At 43.6% G+C, this 23,320-nt stretch overlaps 1 protein-coding gene across 1 annotated transcript; it reads left to right on the forward strand.

The window, feature by feature from the left end:
• On the forward strand, window positions 1–22,829 carry sesn2 (sestrin 2). Its single transcript, XM_006631297.3, has 10 exons — window positions 1–751; window positions 9,979–10,044; window positions 11,775–11,969; window positions 12,536–12,718; window positions 13,248–13,457; window positions 13,778–13,919; window positions 14,956–15,071; window positions 16,322–16,512; window positions 17,455–17,599; window positions 18,765–22,829. The coding sequence occupies exons 1-10, from the start codon at window positions 404–406 to the stop codon at window positions 18,849–18,851; spliced, it is 1,683 nt and encodes a 560-aa protein (XP_006631360.2). The 5' UTR covers window positions 1–403; the 3' UTR covers window positions 18,852–22,829.
• Window positions 22,830–23,320: the final 491 nt, after the last annotated feature.

The following is a 23,320-nucleotide window of genomic DNA, read 5'->3' on the forward strand; positions in this document are numbered from 1 at the left end:
CTCATTACAGCAGCTTCGGAAGTAATTGCATCAGCTGGTTTCCTAACGATCTCGTTCTTTTAGCTTGTATTTTTCCCTTTTATCAGTTTAGCATTTGTCCTCGATTTTGCTCAAACGTCAGCAATTTACGGGGTTTTTTTTCGTCGTAACGAATTATCGCCATGGATGCAGTTTCTGTTTTTGAGCTCTGAATTCCAGCTAGCCGTATAACAGCACCTGAAGATGGCAAATATGTTTTGCACTACGCAACGAAGAAGCTTAGAGCATCGTTTAATACTGGTAGAAAAATATCTGCTGTGTCTAAGTTTATTTATAATAGTATAGCCATCTGAGCATAGGGCCAATAGCGCAGCGGAAGATCATAGTGACTTTTTGAATTAATCGACTTGGTCATATTATAAAAATGCTGGAGATGACTCCTGTTCCTGTCTCAGCCTCGGAATGGAGCCAGGCAGGGGACCCGAATCAAGAGGAGCCATGTCCGAAGCCATCGAGGTCCGAACCGGTGTGGGACTCCAGGAAGTTCGAGCGGCTGTGTAGCCGAGACCAGAAGGAGCGAGCGGCCGCCCTGGACGCGCTGACCCAGGCGGTGCTGTTGTGCCTGGGTAGCGAGAGGCCCGGCTTGGCGGAACCGGGAGAGAGTTCGCCGAAGCTCGACAAAGAGACTCTGCTGCAGCTCCTGAGGGTGTCCAAGAGCTGCCCCTTCCGCGACATCAGAGAAAAAGCGGCAGAGCTCCTTCACGCCGCAGAGGTGAGAGGGACATGTACAGCGAAACCGCAGCTTGTATCCACAGACAAGTGTTGTTGTAGATCCACCTGCAGTAGTTGTGTATGGATGTCCTTGCTGACAACTGAATGTTTGGATGATTGGGGAAGGTTAATGCGTTTTATTTCTCATCACCAAGCTCTTTTTATTTGTCTTCAAAATCACCTATTCATTTAAGTTGTAAGCCGATGACAAAAGTGGTTCATCATAAACCTTGTTCTTGAACTCCGAGAGATTGAGGTGTTTAACATAGCTGCAGGAGCGGTTTATAATGTGTATTTTGTTATTTTTTTATTATTTGAGAGCTTCTTAAACACCTTGGGACAGATCAATAAATATTTCTCTTCTTCATTCCTATTTGTGGTCTTGCTCGCAACCTGGTCACTTTAGCCATGAGGTGCTGTCCTTTGGATGAGACATAAGACCGAGCTCCTGACTCTTCTATGAATTGGCTACCTTACTCTGCTCTCCTCCCCACTGATCGCTGATGTATGGTGAGCGTTCTGGCGCACTATGGCTGCCGTCACATCATCCAGGTGGATGCTGCACATTGGTGGTGGTGGAGGGGAGTCCCCATTACCTGTAAAGCTCTTTGAGTGGAGTGTCCAGAAAAGCGCTATATAAGTGTAAGCAATTATTATTATTTGTGGTCATTAAAAATTCCAGGGCGTTTCTCGAAACGAACAGGAGAGTTATCTCGGTGTCCTGGCCAAATTTCCCATTGGCCTTTACCAATCACGGTTTACAAATAATCCCCATCTATGAACTGGCTTCATGCCTCTGTTCCCCTCCCCACTGATAGCTGGTGTGTGATGAGTGTACTGGTGCTTTGTGGCTGTCGTTGCATTAGGCGGAGGCCATATATTGATGGTGGTGGAGGGGATTCCCCAGTACCTGTAAAGCATTTTGAGTACAGTGTCTAAAAATGTGCTATATAAGGATTGTATTTATATTTATGGGTTTGTTATTTATTCTATTTATTATTCATTTATGCCAAAGGTCTTGGTGATGCTGAAAACCCCTAGGATACTGTAGCCTCCACTCTACATTATTATTTCCTCTTGATATTTGGTACCGTGGCACATTTCTTTGAACACAGCAGCCAGCCAAGATGTGACTGGTTGTTTGAACTGTTGCCATTGTCTACAGTATATTCATGATAGCTTGCGGGTGGCATGTTTGAGCAGTGCTGGGGCCCCGGGTTCAATTCCCAAGCCGCTGTCTGCGTGGGGTTTATAGCTCGCCCTGTGTTTGTGGAAAATCAGCTTTGTTGCAAATGTGTGTATGTCTGCCCTGTGATGGAGTGCCATCACATCCAGGGTGTATTCTGCCTCGTGCCCGTTGTTTTTTGGATAGGCTCTGGCTTCTCTGTGACCCTGAATTGGAAAAGAGTTGTTAGAAAATGGCTGGATGGATGGGTAATTGCTTGCGTTTATGTACCGCATTACGTATAAGAAGACATCCACACCACCCACCCCTGGAGCACAGCGCCAGCCTGGGTGATGCAACGCAGTTATTCTTCTCCAGCAATTCTACTGCACAGCAGCGAAATGACAAATTTAGCAGTGAACTACAGCGGAACTTCAGTAATTCCCCAGATGTACAACACTAGGGTTGAATTTAGCTGGCAACACTGGAATAAACACCCTTTCTCTTTACAATTCCAAACGACTGAAGAACTAAATTAGTGTCTGTAAATTAATGGGCAGCAATGCAAATGGTATAATTAGTTGTTTTTAGGATGGAGAGATTGAGTCTCCTTCTTCTGTTGCAAATGTGCTCTGTAGCACATACTTCTCACACTGACCCCTGAGGGTCAGGGCAGGGTCATCTTAGGGTAAATACAGACTAATTGGTTAGATGGACCTGACTGATTTATAAAACCTGTCCCTCTTCATTAAAGAGAGAACTATGTGAACACTCACCTTCAGAGTCTTTAGACGAGTCCTTCTGAAAGGCTGGTGCATTGCAATTAGAGCTGCTACATTATTAACTTCATTCCCATTTTTTTGAAGGCTGTTTGCTTGTTCAATATTGAAATCTTTGCTGAATTGTAGGATGATTGCATAAAATCATAGAAGACTCAAATGCATTACACCGATTTGCTGACGTATCCAACACAGCTTTGTAGAACTTGGTTTTTACTGGAGACATTTTAGTTGAGTCCCATGCTTTAGAGTGGAACAGCACCTGGAATTCAAACCTCTAACCTGCTCATTATGAGCAGAAATCCTAACCGTTGCTCCACACTATTGCCTAGTCACTGGAATAACTTTTACTCTACTTCTCAGGTCTGCTGTGCAGTGATGCAACACCGATAAAGGCTGACATTTTAAAAACATTCACTAGGTCATGTCATCTGTGCTGAAGACACTGTATAGATATACTGTATACTGTATCTTGTTTTAATTGTGCATACTGCCTATTTTTCAAAGAACACCCTAGTGATAGTGAATTCTGAATTACCTTAAGGTTCTCTCAGGTTCTCCCTTTTGAACAAAGAATCACAAGAGAACACACAGACTCCTGAAATAAGTTCAAGACCTCAAATGACAGAAACCAGCCTATAATATGTCTGGTGCTTGCCAGCTCCACAGCTCAGTAGTCCTTTGCTTTTTACTGGTTTCAATCCCAAACATTTGTGCTGTTAAAATGAGTAAGGACCTATGCTGGATTGAATTACCTTGACTAATCACTGGATTAATCTAAAACTAAAACTGTAGCATAGATTTAGGGCAGATCGACCCCCCTCCCCACAAAAACATCTGCTATTAGAGCTTTCTGTTCTTGGAACCCACAGTAGTAATAATGCCTTCTGCGTCTTCTGTCATTTTCGTGCTGAAGATCGCTTCAGTGTTAGATAAAAGTGAGTTTGGCGTCAATGGAAAATTTTGGCTTTGAAACATCCTCGGAGCCCATTCACAGCGAAGTAATTAAAAAGTGCTTTATTTAAATAGCAGAGTGCTGACCTGCTGTGAAAACTGCTATGTGCCTGACGCAACTGGGCGCTGCTGTTGCTGCATTTATGTAGGACACCCCGGGACGGCACGTTTACCAGGACAGCGCCTACGTGCGCTTCGCTCCTGGGAGCCCAGCTCTGTCCCGCTGCGAGTGACCGCTGCGTGATTAATGGCCGCCTGCTGACCCTCCTTCAGGCTCACTGTAACCTAAGCATGGTGCCCTTATGCAGCCACTTAGAATGGCTGCCGGAGTCCACCCAGATCCCATCAAACTGGCCGAAAAGCCAGAAGGGATGCGCGTATCCCACCCGCAGATTGCTTCACGCGTGTTAAGTTTATCGTTAAATATTTCGCGTGTCCTACCACGCTCTTCCTTCTACACCTACAAACGCACACATATTTTACCGTGTTCGGTGTGGTAGGTTAGCCAAAAAGTGAAACATTTCACAGGCATCTGTGAAGAAATCACCCAGGCAGGTTCCCTGGCGGGTTGACTTCACATCTGAATGGAAGCAGTAGAAATAAATGAAGTCTTAAATACGTCCCACTGGGCTTGTCTGTGATTCCCAAACGGGGATTCCGACTGGCAGTATTTCTTGATACTTTTGCACGTCGATATTGTAATCTAATGGTATTAGGTTGTTAATTCCGCAAACAACCACCTAATAAAAGGGATATTAACTAGAACCCTTTACAGCGTTTTTGGCATCTGCAAATCTCGGCTATTTAACAGAACACTGCACGGAAAAGGACAATTAGAGGTTTATGTTGAAACTTTTTTTTCCCTCACAAACATTGATAAGATCGTATTATATTTTTGTAAAGGGTAATAGTTAATGAAAAGTCTACATTGCATCTCTAGATGAGATTGACTAATCGGTCATAACTAGCGTTAGGAATTTTGCGAGGAACTAAGATCCGCCTCTCGATTCAAACGTTTATTCTCTTAACACGGATCTGAGTCGTGGGTGATTTATTTTAAATTAAGCTGAGCACATACCGCTATCAAGAGGCAGGGAAAAAGCCCACTGATTTGAATGACAGCATAGGAACAGAAAGGGAAAATGTGGATTTCTGATAGTGACCTCGACCATCAAAGAATGCAACAGCAGGAGACTGATTAAATTGGCATCTAGTTATTAAAGACGTTATTTCAATTTTGCTATTTTAAAAGTGGCAGAGAGGCATTTGGGTTTCAGTTGGTACAGTCGGATAGCGCCGTCTTATAGCTAAAACTTTTACTTTTTAACCAGTCTGTTCTCATAGTTTACACTTCTGTAAATTCTTAAAATGTGTTTTCTGCTCCGTGCTTGCTGGTTAGTGGACTTGTCTCTGAGCTGTTGGCGCAAGTCGAGACTTGTTGCCCTGGAGTCGTTTGCATTGTCGTTTTCCATGTTCAACGGGGAATGGCCAGAACAGTACAGAACCGAGAACATGTCACTTTATTTGCTAAATCGAGATAAACGTTTGGGTTTTGGGCATGGTGTTGCGCGGAGTGTTATTTTTAAAAATGGTCTATGAAGAAAACAACAACAACAAAAAAAAAGCCTTGGTCTACCTGTTGTTTTGTTATCAATCCTTTTTTTTTCTTTTGGTATGCGATTTTATCGTTTTACGCAAAAAGTATAATACAATATCTAACATACCAGTTAGAGCTGTATACGGTACACCTGAAGAAGGCTTCACAGCCGAAACGTTGTGTTTTCTCTCTTTTCGGCATGGAATAAACCCATTACTTGTTCCTTTGCAGACTATGCATGCTGACGCAGCTCCCCACCAGAGCTGTATACTTTTAAATATCTTAAATAACAGATGCTATAGATGGTTATATAATAAAATAGATGACAAAGTGAAGTAGTGATGTATGTAAAAGTGAATACTGTGCTTCTGGTATTTTGTCAGCTCTAGTGTAAAAGTAGTTCTCCTGCTCGGGTATTTCGTCTTGTGCTGGTGCTGTGAAGCACAGGCGGGGACTTTCTGCCTGGTTACGTCAGAAGTGATGCAATAACCTGCACTCTATGACGTGCCTTGGCGCTCGCTTCAGCTGTTGTGTTCTGCGCTTGTGAGCCCAGAGAAGCAGAGGCAATGCAATACGGTCTGACGGTAGATTTTCACTTAATTCCAAAGGACGTCTCGACCGATTCCGATGAAGGTAAAACTATTTACATATGCAGTTTTTTCCACGTTTTGTCATGTTTTTGCGATTTTGTTCAATAAGATTTCTTCTAATGAGGTTGGTTTCGCCTTTGTCCGTATTACCGCAGCTTGTCTTTTCGCTTTTTTGCGGGTGTTTAAAAGTGCAGGTTAGCTCCAGTGTGTTTCACATTTTCGTACGTTCTGCCATCGAAACAAATTTAGTGCTTTTCGGGCAGTTGTGCTATTAAAATTGTCATTGTCAAAATATTTCGTTGTCGTTATCGATGTATCTGCGTTATCTGCTCTGTGGGTCTTTATTAACTTTCTGCAGAGTTCAGAACTTCATATTTTCTGTCAGGTGGGCCAGTTATCTGGTCCATAGTCGAGACAATTTTCGCGGTCAAACATATCGCTATTTGCGTGTAATGGAGGGCACAAGTTTGATATATGCAAGTTAGATGGTGGGGTGAAGCCGTCTCAAATACCCTCTCGGGGCAAGATTGTATTTCCTGGCTTTCCAAGGTCTCTTGGATATGGCATTTGATATGGCAGTCAGATCATAGGTTCTTGCTTAAGGGAAATACTTTGAGCAGTTTAATCTGGCAAGAAATACGTTTTTTGAAATATCAATAAGCATGTAGATTCGGCGTTCGGTTTTATGTTTTTTTTTTGACTGATGTAATACAAATGATTCCTTTCTCATCCACTGCTCTCTCCACCCCAAACCCACACCCACCTTTATAGATCAGAATAACATTTGCAAAAATTCTGCTCCGTGGTAACAGTCTGTTATATCTTAACATAATTCTGATGCTGCTTTATGAGGAAACCGGCTGTTTTGATAGGCATATGTAAAACATTTTACCATTTCAAGTGGTAATTACAATAAACAAACAGCATAGGTATCAAGAAAACTTTTTCCTGTGTATTTGGAAACAAATTGACCTCGAAGTTGAATGTAGTTATTCAGATTATGGTTCAGGATGTGAAAGTCTTTTTTTTAATGTTTTCCATGAATATTTGCTTTTGATCCTCAAAGTAAATTGTGTGTGCAAAATTGAAAACAGTTGGTTCTCTTTATAGAAAGGGCTTTGTGAGTATGGGACAACCTACTTGGGCGTGTTGTTGAAGACAATTTCGATTTCTTTCAAGAAACAGTTGGGCGTGATGAGTTGGAAGTCAGAGGTGCCGAATTTGTAAACATACTGAGGTTCTTATGCGTTTGTAAGGAATTTGACTGCAAAACTGACGAGGTTAGTATGACTGTCCACTGAAAGCTCTGGGGTGACTTGGAGGACTTTATCATCTTTATCTTTAAGGTATAAGACAAGGTTCAGAAGGGATTCATGGACAAAGTAGCCAAGTCCAAAGACACTCCCCCTCCTCCCCCCATGCTTAAAACGAACTTTCTGTGGGGGCTGCATTTTTAACAGGAGGCTGTTGGAGTTGCTCAGGGGTTCCTAGGGTGTTGTGTGTCCTCAGCTGGAGAATAATGGAACACCCACTGTCAGGAAGAGCTGCTTTTCTTCGGGAAAGTGCTGAAATTTTCATCTCAGCAGGGTTACTGAGGGAGTGCTGTGTTTTACCTGATTTACAGCACTCCTCTGGTGTCGGTTTACAATTGCAGAATACAGAGGTTTTTTTTTTTCCCCTTTTTTTCCTTGATGCCCTTCTTGCCTGCTGGCGCAATCCCAACTCAGTCCTGTTTGCAGGGCTGTCAGAGCTGACTTGCTGTGATCCGGGTGGTGATTTTTATTACAAGGGCTGGAGGGACTCAGGAGCCGAATGCCCCGTCTTTAAAGGCAGCTGTTTGTGTCCTAGAGCTTTACTTAATCCAATTGGAAATGTGACGGTGTGTTCTGATTAGGTACTGACCATTGGTAGGTCAGCCAAAGTTTACATGTCTTCTGTTTTGGAAACTTGGACATTTTTGTTTTCAAAAGGAGTTGAAGCACTTGAAAATCTGGTGACCTGGAGAAAAAACAGGACTAGGTGATCTTAGAGTTTTACCTTTTTGTAAGATTTTTTTTTTAGAAGTTTATTTCCTGTAAATGTGTACTCTATAGAGAATGATGATGATAACATTTAAAAACTAAAATTATACATAAAGCACTTGCTCAACAAGTAAAGAAAATGACTCTATGAACATAATGATTTGGCACTAGTTGTCCTATGAAATGCTCTAGGATGTTTTGAACTTCTTAAACGTCTTCTTAAATGAGGAATGTTTTTTTTTTCTTCCATGAAACATTTTGTGTACTTTGTCAATCTTGGAGGGATTAAATACCATCCCGCAAGATCAGCTGAGATTGAAGTGAAGTTATGTATTGCATGAGATATGGATTTGAAGGCAATCTGTGTTTCCTGTTGGCAATGGAAAATGTACGCACTTTGTTTTTAGATACTTACCAACTGTATACAGTTTACAGACTGATTTACTACTGATATCCTTGAGGTTTTGCTCTGTCATGCTGTGTTAAATTTGTTCAATTTTAAATAGTGTGTGAAGGCTCAGTTCAAATAAAGTGCTGATAGATCCTGTCAGAGTATGCTACTAATTTCAGTGTGCAGTTTTCTTTTTGCCTGGTGTAACTAAGGGTTCATAGGTAATCCTATTGAGTTGTCTGTTTTAAAGTTCATCTCCGTGAAGGGCTCCTTACAGGGCATGTGGCAGTGCACTACAATCATACAGTCTTAATGAAGTGTGGGATAGTTTCAGGTAAAGAGTTCCTTTCCTGTAGTAACAGCAGTTTGTAAACTGGGGCCATGTATGCGGGGTTCATCTGTGAAACTGCTCATCTGTACGAGTTCCTTCAAACTTAAGAAGAGCAGGTTTTTACTATCATTTAAGTTAGGGGCTGCATCAGTGTGCTTTGGCTGCAAAGGAGCAAGTAAAGTCTAATTCCACATTGAAAGAGAGAAGGAAAGATACACAGTGTTTCAGTTGTTCGGCCATCTTCAGGTGTGAGGGACTGAGGGGGAGGGTAGCAGGGACACAAAGAACACGACTAGTGAGAGGAGAGTGCCCAAACAAAGGGAGATCACAGGGTGAGGTGTGAAAATCTGAAACCTGTAGATTAATGAAGGGAGGTGGTCCTAAAAAGACGTTAGATCACAGATCTGTGAGAAAAGGGGGCAGTTGTGATCCAAGTTTAAGGACAATCTTGGCTTCTGATGTTTTTCTGCAGTAGGAGTCCTGAAACTCCTGTAAGGGGATGTAGACAGGCCAGTGACATCATTGCTAAGAGAGGTGGAATGGGCAGTTTTTGACTGGGAGAGAGCTTTGATTCTCACAACTCCGACATTTTCCCTGAAATGGCTGTCTCATTGTTTTTACCGTTCTCGGGCAACATTCAGGCACGTTGCATCATTCAGTAAGATAGAGAAAGTGAAAGAGCTGTACCCTGCATTATAGATCTAGAATGAGATGAAATGCCAGTCTGATGGCAGACTGATGGTTTTCTTTGTGTTTTGGTTTACTGGAATTAAGTATTTATATTTTAGAGCCCTTTTGCATTTTCAAGTCTGTAGAGCACACAGAGGCTTGTGTTTATTTGCAAATATTTAAAACAGCACTAAGGTTGTATGCTTAAAGGTGAGGCTTGCTTGGCATATACCCACACTGAGTTTACTGTCCTTTCACCTGTTCAGAAACTTCTAAAGGGGGCAGTTTTAAGGTGGTGTAGGAGACCGTGAGTGGGTTTGTTTGAGCTGAATGGATGCTAATTGAAATGATGTGATTTGATGATTAGGGCTGAATACAATCCTAAGAACATTTGAACAGTGTTTGCAAAAACATTTAACCCATGTCTGGTTTCCACATAAGCCAAAACTTCAGCTTTTTCCACAAATCCACAAGCTTCTAAACTTTGGGTGTTATAGGCTATATGTGTGGACAACAATTCAGAGTGTGCAAGATTGAGATTATACCTACTTCAACAAAACGCTGCTTCCCTTATATGTTTGGGGCAAACAAAGTTTTCTGTTGCCCGTCTACCTTCATTATGAAAGGCTTGTTATAGCCCAAGCTTTGTTACACTGACGCTCTCTGAAAACATCATAGTCATATCAAATAGTATTGTGACCAGAGTGGATTTTTTTTCTGTTTCCTTTTAGGAGCGAGGTGTTGAGGTTCCACAAGTCCTAGGGAGAGGACCGAGTTTCTTCATCCCAGCAACAGAGGTAAAGTAGCAAAAAGATATTTCCAACCATCCGCGTATCCCAGAAGGGTCCAACATTATTCACTGTGCTGAGTAGGGAGACCAAGTGATAGGGTGCATTTGCTTAAAGGTAAAAGCAGTTTAGTCTGACTGTGTTTAATGTGGAACAGGCAAACGTATCACTTAGGGTGTTGACTTGTTCAACTGGGAAACTGAGGCCTGTGATGTGACCAGTGCTAGCTCTTGACTCTCCAGATCCAGCAGGAAAAAGCCAGTGAAATGCCAGTTCTGATTTCCATTAACCATGTCAGTGTCTCTGTACCCATCATTGTGCTGTCCCTCTCACTGCACTCCCAGCTTGTGACATTGCTGAGAGCACATCTCCTGTTTTAAAGAGCTAGTGAGCGCATAAATCAAAACTCACCACTACAGTGCTCCTGAAACAACCCATAAGCATGTTTGTGTGTGCAGTTTAGTGAGAGAGAGAGTTGTCTTTTGTGGACGTGGGGCTATTGAGGAGTGAATGAGCTGTGAATACTGTCCTGTTACTTATTGGGGGAAAAAGAGCATTCCTTCATATGGGGTACTTTACCTCTCCCTTCTCTGGACTTCAGATGTTTTAATAATTCCTTTTTTGTTAAGAATTGTGCTCTATAAAACAATGTTTACAGAGAGTAGAGACAATCAATGCCTACATGGACTGGGCCTCTCCCTCAGGTGCTGGGAGTGAGAGGATGTTCTGGCAGGAGTGCAGTTATTCAATCCCTAGTCCTGAGGCCGATACACTGATGTAAGACTTAAGTGTTCTTGCTTATCTAACTTTTAAAGGAAAAGCTTCATTAAATGAGATAAAACTTTGCTTGTTTTTATTTTTTTTGGAGTAAGAGGAATTTCCTATTTATTTATTTTATTTAGAATCACCAGTCGTTTTTCTCACACCCACCCGATAAGTGTATCCCACCCTTCCCTTAGCGAGTGGTACTCAGCCGATAGTACAACACTGCTCTCTGGTGAGCGCCTTTACCACTTGAGCCACTCAGGAGTCCCTGTTTGTTGTTTTTTTTTACTACATTATACTGATCTCTAACTACTTTGTACTGGGCTGCTGTTTTTGCTTTCAGTCTGAACTGATGCTGATTTCTCCTTTTTTTCCCAAATCATGTGTCACATAATTAAAACTTGACCTCTCTGTGAAATGGTCACTTTTGTTTTTTTTTTTAATCATTCAGAGAGTTTGATTTGTCTGCAAGGGAGTGAATGAGTGACACACTGGTAATTAAGACATAGAGCTGAAAAATGATGACAGTCGGGTTTTAGTGATTTTTTTTAGCAGCATTATCTGGGAAGAACTGGAGGAATTAAATCTGGTGAATTTATGGTAAAAGCATAAGGCGCTGAATAGTCTAACTCTAGCTCCCCTTAGGGATTTGGTACACACGTGTAATCAATCTATTAATCTGAGAACTGCCAGTTCACGTCGTCTTACTCGGAAGACTGGTCTCCACATGGAGCCTCTTGTGTGCAGCTCACTGCCCAAATCGACCAGAGACTCGGCAGCTCTCATGTTTAAAGCTTTTCCACTGAGCATTTTTAAATGGCTCTCTTGGCTTTGCCCTTTTCACTGCTTCAGTTTGCTGTGCTTATCCCCACGCTTTTAGTACTGTTGTGTAGCTCTCGAGCGGCGTCCATGCGTAGGCGTCTCTGCCTCTGGAGCGAAGCGGGGCTGTAACCCGCGTGCTGCGTTCTCCTCAGATTGCGGAGGAGGGGGTCCAGCAGGGCGAGCAGGTGCTCATCGAGGCGTTCGTGTCCCTGGGCCGGGTGGATCACGTCACCATGGTGATGGGCCTGCACCCCGAGTACCTCAGCAGCTTCCTGCGCGCGCAGCACTACCTGCTCCAGCTGGACGGGCCGCTGCCCTACGCCTGGCGACACTACATTGCCATCATGGTACGGTACTGCCTTGTCTGTCCTGGTGGTTCGTCTATCCATTTTCTAGATAGATACTTTATTAATCCCATAGGGAAATTGATGACATTTCTAACTGCTTTATCCAGTACTGGAGCCACAACCTATGCCAGCAAGCAGCGGGTTCAAGGCAGGATACACCCTGGCCCAGATGCCAGTCCTTTATAGGGCACAAACAGACACAGGCATGCACGCACTCACACCAGCGCCAATTCTTCTAGAAGCCAATTAACTTACCAGCCTGTCTTTGGACTGTGGGAAGACACTGGAGTGCCCGGAGGAAACTCACACAAACGCAGGGAGAACATGCAGACTCCACACAGACAGCACCCCAGCATTTGATCCCAGGGACCCAGCGCTGCAAGGCAGCAAAGCTAGCCCCTGCTCCACCGTGCCATTCGTGTTGTTTCGTCTCAATACAGTTTTCATTTATCACTTAACCCCAGAGATTTAAGATCTTCACTTGATGCAGAAGTCAGTGTTCTACCTCCGTCTCCTGCTGTAAACCCCTTCGATTCCTTTGTCTGAAAGTCCTGTCTTTGGTCCAGGCTGCTGCCCGTCACCAGTGCTCCTACTTGGTCCAGCTGCATGCCTCCCGCTTCCTGCAGGTGGGCGGGGACCCCCAGTGGCTGGGGGGGCTCAGCTGCGTGCCCTGGAAGCTGCGGAGCCTGAACGAGCTGAACAAACTGCTGGCGCATCGTCCCTGGCTGGTCACCAAGGAGCACATTGAGGTTAGCACCCCGTCCCGGCCTGGAACGCTGCTATAAACCCCACATTCTGGGTCTTGACGCAGGACCAGGTACCCCCCCGTTGATTCTCTGAGTGTTAAATTAGCTTTCGCCTGGTATTCTTTTCACTGTTCCTCTCCTGGTTGGTTTCTAAGTTTGAACGCCACCGGGTTTGCTCACTAACCTTGGGCAGGGCAGCAGTGTAGCTGCGAAGGGGAGTTTTTGTGAGGCTGCTGTTTGCTTGATGCGACTCCAAACTACAGCCCCCCAGCCCTCACTACAGTATGTTGGGCTATTTCTCTGGTGCTGGTGAGTGACATCAGATGGACGGCAGTCTCAAAGCCACATGCCTGCCTTGTTCCAGCTGTAGCCAACATCTTGAAAAGGAGCAAACTGGACCATTAATCCTTCAAGATGCGTAAAAATGTGATTAATGAATGGGGGATGGAGTCATCCAGATGGTTCCCTCCCGAGTGAAGGCTTAAATGAGTGTTTTGAATGGCGTCTGAGCGCTGCGGTGTTGCTGCTGCAGGCCCTGGTGCGGCCGGGAGGCGAGGGCTGGTGCCTGGCGGAGCTGATCCACGCGGTGGTGCTGCTCACGCACTACCACTCCCTCTCCTCCTTCGTCTTCGGCTGCGGCATCAACCCCGAGCCGGACCACGAGGGGGGGCACGCCTTCCGCTCCCCGTCTCCACACCCCACCGACAGCCCTGCGACAGAGGAGGGGGCCAGCAGGCCGGGGGTAGGTACTGCTGGAGGGCGTGGGGGGAGTTATGAGTGGATTAGATAAGGATGAAGCAAAGTCTTATGACACTCAAGGACTGATTTTCATTGTTTTTTGTTCATTCAGTTGCATCTGCTTTGCTTTAGAGACCTCTCTTTTGTTGGAATGCGCTGGCCGTTTATTTCCGCAGTCTCAGAAGCGGGCAACGATGACAAATGTGCAACTTCTCTCGCCGTTCTCTCGCCGCGCCTTACGTTTCGCACGGTCACTCCTACTCTGACCCTTCCCTGTCCCCCTCTTTTCTCCCGGCTTCGCCTTGGACCCCTGTCCACGTGCAGGCGGGGGAGGCCCTGCAGGAAGTGGAGGCCCTGATGAGGAAGATGAGGCTGCTGCAGGAGCAGGAGGAAGAGGCCAGCCAGGAGGAGATGGCCACCCGCTTTGAGAGGGAGAAGAGCGAGAGCCTGCTGGTGGCGCCCTCTGGTAGGTGCCTGCTGCACCCACAGGACCCTCCGCATCCCCCACAGTTCCTTCGGACCTCCAAAGCCGGTTTCTGAGGCTGCGGCAGACCCACCTCTGCAGGAAGAGAGAGCCAGGGGGTGTTTCCTAGGCATTTGTCTGAGAGGCAGCCGGTTTGAGGGCACCTGCTGTTGTATTCAAGGCCAGCTGACATCTCAACCTGGCGATTTTACTGCATGAATCACATTCATGAAAAATTGTAAAGCAAATTAGCAGGTGCTTTGTTTAAAATGCGAAAGAGAATCGCTGTGGTACAAACCAAAAAATACTTTTTTAACACCAGATAAACATGGAGCTGGATGTGATCCGTTTTTGTCGCTGAAATCTCCTGCAGCCTGGGGTCTTTTTTTTAAATACAGATGTTTGGAGCCGTGCGTTGCGCTGTCAGAGTCAGTGAAACTTTGATGTTTCACTCTTATCAGCCAAATGTAGGATGTGACTGAAAACACAGGTTACTTCAGTGTTGGAACGTTCAGTCATGCGATGTTCACAATTCCAACACCTGGCCTGAACGTTAACAACCGGATCTGACTCTCTTGTGATATTTTAAAATGTCTTGACTTCAGTTTCAGTTCAGTCTGAAAGGGTTGTTGTAAGAGGCTGTTAAATTCAGATGAGATGGTATTTCTTGTGTGAATCCGAATCCCCTTGAAGCAAAATGTCCGGCCTGCCCTAAGTCACCTGACTTTTTGTGGAAGACGGTTGGTCGGGTGGCAGTTTAAAAACAAAGAAGCTGAGGTTGCCCAGTGTCAGTGATTATCTGCAGTCCAGGAATAGAGTAGATCTTCCTCTCATAAAGATTGATTTTTTTTTTTTAATCTGGTGAGTGGATCAGCTGGTTATGCAAAGTGGGTAGCTGTAAGTAAAGCAGCACTGTCTTTTTACCCTAAGGATGTTTTGTGTTTCTTTTAGCTGCACCTTCCTTTAAAAGATCTTGTGACACCCCACCCTAGTGTATCACAGATATATCCTGCATCACGTAATGCATTGTGTTCTGTAGATGACAGCACACGGCCCACCCCTGCCACCGTGTCCTGTTTTGTGGAGGATCCCGATTTTGGCTACGAGGACTTCACTCGTCGTGGGGAGCAAGCGCCACCTACCTTCCGTGCCCAGGTACTACACCCTTCTTTCAACAGAGGTGACCCTGTGGCTGTGTTCACAATGTGCAGAGTTTGCAAGGGAAACATTTCTTTTCAGATATGCTCTGTTACCGTGGCTGTTAACTTTTAAAGACTTCTGATCACCAATTTGCTTTGTTGTTGTTCCTTAAAAGGAGAGGGCTTCACAAATGTTTCTTATTACATTTTCTAAATGCCACCAGTTGGTTTTATTTTGCTTTTTTCGCTTGTGTATCTGCTTAAGTTTGGCTGCTAAATATAATTTGTTGTCCTTTTTTCTAAGCGGTGCTATTTCAAAATTAGGTTTTGGCATAAATGTAGTACACAGTGGCGGGCCGTGAGATTATGAAGTCAAATATAAACCTGGGGGCATGGAAGAAGCTACCCAGCCATGTTGTTGAAGCCAATATCCTGGTTTCTTTCAAGAAATAGCTAAATGAAATCCTTGGCTCAATTACTGCCTACAAAATGACCTAGATTGGATTAATGGCCTCCTCTTGTTTGCAACCTTATGTTCTAAACAAATTCGAGAGCTTTTCTCCAGATGCATCCGAAAAGAAAGGTTTTTGTAGGATTGTATTTCATTCAGCATGAAAGGGCAGCCCCATTAATGAGACTCCCCTTATTTTCATTCTGTTTCTGGATTTACAGGACTTTGAGCTAGTCCTTGTATAAGAAAAAACAGTGGTCAATACTATGCTGAAGAGTAAAAAGAGCACAGTACTCACCTTTATAAATGTCAAGCATTCCTTAGGGTGTGAAGAAATTTCTCTTGACATGAAGGCTCCAGAGTTGTAGTGTTGTATCCTTTGCTTTTTCTGTCACTTTTCAGCATGAATAAACTGCTTATTCATTTGCAGTCTGCATGCCGGCGCAACTCCATGCTCTTAACGTACTAGTGTTTAAAGTTGTGTCACTTATTGTTGTAGATGCTAATTGGCTTTCAGTTGAGGTGTACCTTGCAGGAGTCCATCATTCAAGAGCTAGATTGTCCTATTCTGGTAACAGTGTTAATATATTAACCCTTAATCTGTCATTCATACCAATAATCTGTGTGGAGCACCAGAGAAAACTGGGACTGAAGTTGCAAGAACAGTTTCTCCATGGCAAGTGGGCGAAATACCCAGTTAGGCAGTCAGACTGTTGATTTGTGTAGCTCAAATCAAGCCTTACGCTGATGGGTCTGTACTGTCCTCTGGTCTTGCCAAGGTTCTTATCTTCACATGGCTGTCTCTCTCTGAACAGGACTACTCCTGGGAGGATCACGGCTACTCCCTGATCAACCGGCTCTACCCAGATGTGGGGCAGCACCTTGACGAGAAATTCCAGGTAGTCTCCAACTTGACTTACAACACAATGGCCATGCACTCCGGTGTGGATACCTACATGCTGCGCAAAGCCGTGTGGAACTACATCCACTGCGTCTTTGGGATTAGGTGAGGCTATGTGCGAGGTGCGCTTTTGGGATCACAGCCCATGGGCATGTGCTGAACCTGCTCCAGATGGTCAAGAGAACTTTGGTTTTCTCAGGCAGAATGTGTTGTCTTTCTTAAAACGTGAACTGTGTACAACTCCTGTGTATTCCTGAAATAGTAGGTGCTTTTTCTCATCTCATTTTCTTTCTGCAATCACACATTTAAGTAATTTCTGTACTATTTAATCAGAACGTAACCATTTCAACCAGTTTCAGGAAACCTTTTTCCCTAGTGAGGGTACAATGCAGCTTTACATGAAGTGACAAAAAAGTATTTTTGTTAGTGTTTTCTCAGATCTATTTTTGATCTAACAGTGTAGGTTCTCACAGCCAAAAGGCTTGAAATGGGCTCTATTGCAGGCTACTATACTCCTAACACACTGTCAGTAAAAGCATGGTATAAACCAAAGGGTGCTCCCACTGCTGAAGACATGCAGTTGGTTTGTGATCAGAAGTTGAATGAGCTGGAGAGACTGGCCTCCTTTTATTCATATCTTTTGAGCTGCTAAATGTACTATGATGCACAAAACAAATGTGACATTGAGGTCTGATGTATTTAATCAAATTTATCGCCAAGATCCCAGATAATATGAACAAAAACTAATCTAAGAATCACAAGTTTTCAGTACGGGATGTAACACTTCAGTACAGTTATGTGACAAAAGTTGTCCTGTTTCAGGTTTCTCATGTTTATGACCTTAACAACTTGGTCAGGCAGATGGTTTTTATGTCAGGTGAAAGATTTGGTCACATCAAGAGCTTGCCTTTTCCTTTCCAGAGTTGTGCTATTGTAATCCAAGATCTGTGGTCTTGCATTGTCATGCCAGCAAATCATTATTTATGGCCATTCTCTGAAAGTATATTCATTTAAAAAGAGGTGTGGGTGTGATGTGGGCTCTTGCAGGTATGATGACTATGACTATGGTGATGTCAACCACCTACTGGAGAGGAGTCTGAAGGTTTACATCAAAACTGTGGCCTGCTACCCAGAGAAGACCACCCGCAAGATGTACAACGGCTTCTGGAGACACTTCAGACATTCAGAGAAGGTACAGTGAGGCTAGCTAGACCAAGAGCTGTTCTTACTTCTGATGTAGTAAAGATGAGAGATGCAAATCATTAACAATGTGTGAACAGGTCTTCTTGCTTTACAGGCTACTTATTGACCAACCTTTATGTCAAAGAGTTGATTGGGAAAAGTGCACAATTTGGCCTGTAGTTGTAACCTAATAGTTGTGGGTTTTAAAACCCCAAGTGGGGCACCTCTGTTGTACCCTTAAGCAAAGCACTTCCTTCAGATTGCTTCAGTAAAAAACACAGTTATTAAAATATAAATGGTTGCAGATGAAGGTTGCTTTGGATAAGAACATGTCATGTCATTCGCCAAACCGCTTTATACCATACGGTGTCGCGGGAAGCCGGTGCCTAAACAGCAAGCAACGAGTGCAAGGCAGGGTACACCCTGGACGGGGCGCCAGTCCATTGCAGGACGTGTGCAAGCCTGTCATACATGGGGACGATTTGGAGGCCATGGTAAAGGCCGAGGGGAGAAATTTGGCCCGGACACCGGGATAACTCCCTACTCTTATTGAGAAGTGCCCAGGGATCTTTAATGACCACTGAGAGTCAGGACCTTCAGTTTAACATATCATACGAAAAGATGGCGCCCACTACAGTATAGTGTCGATACCACCATACCGGGGCATTAGGACCCACACAGACCGTAGGGTGGGCGCCCCCTGCTGGTCCCACTAACACAACTTCCAGCAGCAATCACAGGTTTTCCCAGGAGGTCTCCCATCCAGGTACTGACGAGGTTCAACCCTGATTAGCTTCAGTTACTGCCAGTTGAGAGCTGCTGGGTGATATGGCTGCTGGCTGGATAAGAACATCAAGTCAATAATTAAAGACCTTTGATTTTGTGTTCTTTAGTACCAAGCCTTTTCATCTTTGGAAATGATGTTTTAAGAATCTTTAATTTTTGTCTTATTGATTTTCCTTTTTAAAGAAGTGACTGCAGCCCATGGGTGGTGGCATTGTACTTGAGCCTGCGGTTTATTGTCAGTTTGGAAATGAGCAAGGGGGGGGTCTTTCTGTTTTATAGCCCGCAAGCACGGTATATTGATTTATTTTGTATGGTACTCTGACAGTCTTGATTTTTTTTTCTCCCCCCTCTACTTTTAAATAACACTGGCTGTTGATTCCCGGCTGCAGGTCCACGTCAATCTGATCCTGCTGGAAGCACGCATGCAGGCGGCCTTGCTGTACTCCCTGAGAGCCATCACCCGCTACATGACGTGAGGGGCAGCCCTTCCACTTCCCTGGCACCTCACTGCTCCCTCCCGCTGGCCCTGGATGGGGCACTCTCCACTGCCATCACCCTGTCCCCCTAATGCTCACGAGTGCATAGGAATTTAGTGACCTGTTGATGGGAGGAATTCTGACGTAATGGCTTGTATCCTCACTCTAAATCAGTACGGAGGCTTCATGGGTTCTCCTGCTCTTTCCTGCACAGTGCACCAGGTGTAACAGGGGACTTCACAGCTCTGTCTCTATATGGTTGTGGACTTTGAAACTAATTCACATTTATCCCTGCTTCACTTGGGTGTGGGATGTCTGTGTTGTTACCAGTGTTTATTCTTTATTTATATGTTGTAATGTTTTAAGAACTGTTCTGAAAGGAAAGCTGTAAGGTATGTGCTTATCCCAGTTTTCTGATTCCGGTCAACTTTACCCACCTTGCCAGTCCGTGCTGGGCAGTGATACCAAGTACCACCCACCTGCCAACTGGGTCTTTCATTGGCACATAGATTCCAGCTTCAACTGGAGAAAAAAGGATAAAACTACACTGGTTCCGGTGTAGTTTCTGTTCAATAAATCAATACACTAGCTGCAAATTGAGTGTTGATTTAAGAGCCCATCGTGCTTTGCAGGCTGTCCTGTTGGGGGTGCCCTGCCAAGTCATTACTGCCTTTCTCCAATCTGCCTGGTTAATGAGCACATTTGGTGTTGTATCATTTTGTCAGCTAAAGTGGATAAATGTTTGCCTTGGTGTAGTCAATGCAAACACCTGTTCTGGCAGGTAATTAGATTGCTAATGTGCAATGAAACCGCTATACAGGAGCTTTGCTACCTTTGAACTGAGACCAGCTGCGAAGCTGGTGCTGAAGGTTCAATGTGTATTACCTTATCTTGAGTGTATTTCTATTTGTGTGAAGTTCAGATAATATTGCTTGCTTTGCTTCACTGCTTCTTTACTACAGTGTGTTCAGGAGTCTGCAGCTTGTGAGATGCAATCTCTGATTGGTTTCCTGTTTTTTGCTTTGTCACTTTAGGAAAAAAAAATTGCAATTAACTTTAGTCCGGTCACAGAAACACAGAATCTAATGCTAAAATGTTATGCTGGTTCAGTAGAAAGAAATTCCATCAGAAATTTTAGACTGCAGGTTTATACCTCTTACTGTGTCTTCTATACCCATATTTTTTCTTAAATTGCTCTCAACCTCTGTGTTTGTGCCTAACATGTCTCCAACCAATATCTCAGGACCACAGTGCATCTATTTTTTATAATAATGGCAACCTTATCTAGGCCATCGCAGGCTTTGCTGATATTTCAAACCCAATATTTTTCATAAGTATTTGTTTTATCCATTATGGTTATTCACAAGTGATGCAGAAATTTTTGTGTACACAAGTTAACTTTTGAAATAGGTATTAATAAAATAACGTGGGGGGGATTTTTCATTGGTAGGTATTAGTTGAATATTTAGTTAATGTCTCCCATCCTTTTTGCCTCTCATTAATTTCTACCTCACCACGAGTCATTACACACCTCACTCGTCAAGCCTCATGGATATGTCTTCAGCTTTGAGCAAACAGCTCTTTTTGGAGTTGCCATTCTCCCTCCCGAATCAGTGTTTACTTGGTGAGAATTTGGTGCACAGTTTAATACCACTTTGTATACTGTGGTGCAAAATCCAAGGCACAAATGAAAGGAGGGGTGTCAAATCCAGGCTCACTTTTTTTTTTCCAGCTCTGTTTGCGGCAGACCAGACTTAATTAGAGAATTTTAGGAGAGTTAACTCTTAGAGAAGAGTGAACTTGGGAGTTCCCTTTAAGAGTTCATCTGAGGTTTGGAGAAGCAGCCTGGATGCAATATGAAAAGGAAGTTCTTTAATCAGTTACTCCATGTGCAGTTTCAGCATTTACATAACTGCAATCCAGCCTCAGCAGGTACATGTTCGAGTATATGCTGATCCCTACACTTCATGCGAATGTTCACTTGTGAATATACGCTCGTATATTAAAACTGTGAAAGAGAGGCCCATGAGGGCAATTGTCATGGGTTCCCCGAGGCTCAGGCCTCCTGTTCATATTAAACAATATCTGCAGGCTCCTTGACCTCTCCCCCCCTCTGTCAAGCTCTGGAGTGTATGTCTTAGTGAATCTTCCCCAGTTTCCCCAGAACTACTAACTGGAGTATGTGCTGGAGAGCTGCAATCTTTATTAAGTGCCAATGAGCACCCCCCCTCGTGTCTCATGTTCATGCAGACTCAATCTTTCTTAACAGCATGGCACTGGGTTATTAGCACAATAGATTGCAGTAGATTGTCCCTGTTATTTTGCTCACAGAATGTTTGCACTGTTTTCTTGGGCTGTTTAGCTTGTGTGATGCATTTTTTTACATTTTGGGATATTGCTTCCATGCTCTGTTTCTTTGATTGAAACTGTAACTGCGGTGATCGAGTACAGTGTTTCTGTGCTGTCAGTGTTCAAGCGTTACCTATGGAGAGCCTGTTGGTTTTCAATTAGTGACTGTGACATTTCAAGGGAAGGTTCAGCTTCTGGCAATCTGAAGCTTTCCTTTCTCCAAAGCATTGTTCAAAATGTCATTCTAATTAAGAATGACAGAATAGCAAAACATATCAACGGTCCTTTATACCCCCTGTATTGGAGAAAGCTTTATAGTATAGTCAAACGACAGTCATTAACCATTTTGTAATGTTTCAAACATATTTTATAACTCATTTTGTGAAGATGAGTACAAACTTTAAGAAACCAGGTGTTCCCGAATCTTGCAAAACTGCACTGAGTCCAATTTAACTCCTTCCAGAGAGATTAATCAGGTTATATTTTGGTTATCAGCAGTATTGGATATATTATATACAATTAATGCTCTATCCAACAAGAGGAAGAAGTTAAAAACCAACAAACTGACCCGCAGTCACATTCAGCAATGGTCTGCATCTGTTGACCTTGAATGTGTACCCATATTATATGCTTGTTTTGTTTGGAAATCTAGCTTTATGTGTTGGGCAACACAGACACCAGTCTAGTGAGACTGGGCTGTTCCAGCCTGTCTCATGATGGAATAGGGTTAACGCTTGGGGATATCCAGCTAAATGGGGTTGGGCTAGTGAAATCACAACTTCTTTTCCTGCCACAGGTATGGAGCAGCACTAAGCACTGGAATTGGGTACAAGCATGAGTCGTAAATGAGAATCGAGTCCGGGTATGGTTAAGGTTTTGGGATTCTCAGTGAATCCCCCTTTTTGGCTAGCTTTTGCTTTTAAATTGTATTTTATAAAGCCATTTCTACCGATCTGCCAAGTATTACTGGGTTTCTCAGTCCCTACTAAGTATGTTCAGGTTTTCATTCCACTCAAGCCCTTCGTTAATTTGGACTAGCAATTTCATGGTTTCATAATTCACCTTGAAAAAGGTATTACACAGAACCAAGTTCTCTGTGATACTCCTGCAATACTGTGGTGACATTCTTGAGAGGTCAGCTTAATGACGCTCTCAAATGACTTCAGATTGGTGATTCTTTTAAAAAAACATTTCTGCAACATAAACTTAAAACCTCCCAATTGTTTATGAGCAGAAAAACATTAGGAAAAGCTACTGTAGTGAATTTCTAGTTCATTTAAGGGCTCTTACCGCAGGACGGGGCTGGAATGGAAACCAGTTGTGTGAGGTAGGTAAATGGTTGAAAACCTGTGTATGTAGCATCTGCAGTCTCCTTAAGGTGTGAGGCACAGCACTTTATTCTGATTGCTTTGAAAGCACAATGCTGCTGTTTGTGATTTGACACTACTTGATGTGCGTCATTATTTTTTCATTTGACAAGAGTCTGCTGTTTTATTTTTCTTTTTTTCGTGGTACAGATGACCTCCTTTGTAACACTTGAATGTAGACCTCACAGTCAGAAAGATTGACGTCCGGCGATTGTGTGAATCCACTTCAAATAAGTAAATAAATCTTGAGTTGGATATAAAACGGATCGTGATCGTGGTCCCTGGTTTGTAAAGAAAGATGAAAACTGAGTGAATTGGGAATGTCTGTGACACTTCAATCCTGGTTCTGGAGTACCTCTGGACAGATTTTTATTCCAGCTGGATGCATAATCACCAGTGATAATTAGTGCCCTTAACTGATACGATCTCTGTTGTGTGTGTATATATAAAAAAAAGACTGGGGAATGGGGGTTATTTCCAAGAACTGCTTGTCTTTGGACTTACACTGTGACTTTAAGGGGACCTGATGCAAGTATTTAAGATATCAAAGTATTTAAAAAACAAACTGGAATACTATAGAAACTCAAAGCATTTCTTTAGGATTGTGGGGTCTGGAAGGACCTGCCCCACCAAGTTGTAGAAATGGATTCCTTGGGATCCCATAAGAACAGCCAGACAAGATCCTTAGATCAATAAGCTTCTTTGATTGAGATGGGCTGCAGAGCTTCATCCCACTTGTGAGCTGTCTTATAT

The sequence above is a fragment of the Lepisosteus oculatus genome, chromosome 11 (genome assembly GCF_040954835.1).
Source record: "Lepisosteus oculatus isolate fLepOcu1 chromosome 11, fLepOcu1.hap2, whole genome shotgun sequence".
NCBI lineage: Eukaryota > Metazoa > Chordata > Actinopteri > Semionotiformes > Lepisosteidae > Lepisosteus > Lepisosteus oculatus.

What these genes read in the sequence shown, in the direction of transcription:
- sesn2 (XM_006631297.3), top strand. Translation starts at nt 404, where the DNA reads ATGCTGGAGATGACTCCTGTTCCTGTCTCAGCCTCGGAATGGAGCCAG. An exon ending in CACCTACCTTCCGTGCCCAG is followed by an intron (nt 15,072 to 16,321) that starts GTACTACACCCT and finishes CTCTCTGAACAG; the next exon opens with GACTACTCCTGGGAGGATCA. An exon ending in CACTGCGTCTTTGGGATTAG is followed by an intron (nt 16,513 to 17,454) that starts GTGAGGCTATGT and finishes GGGCTCTTGCAG; the next exon opens with GTATGATGACTATGACTATG.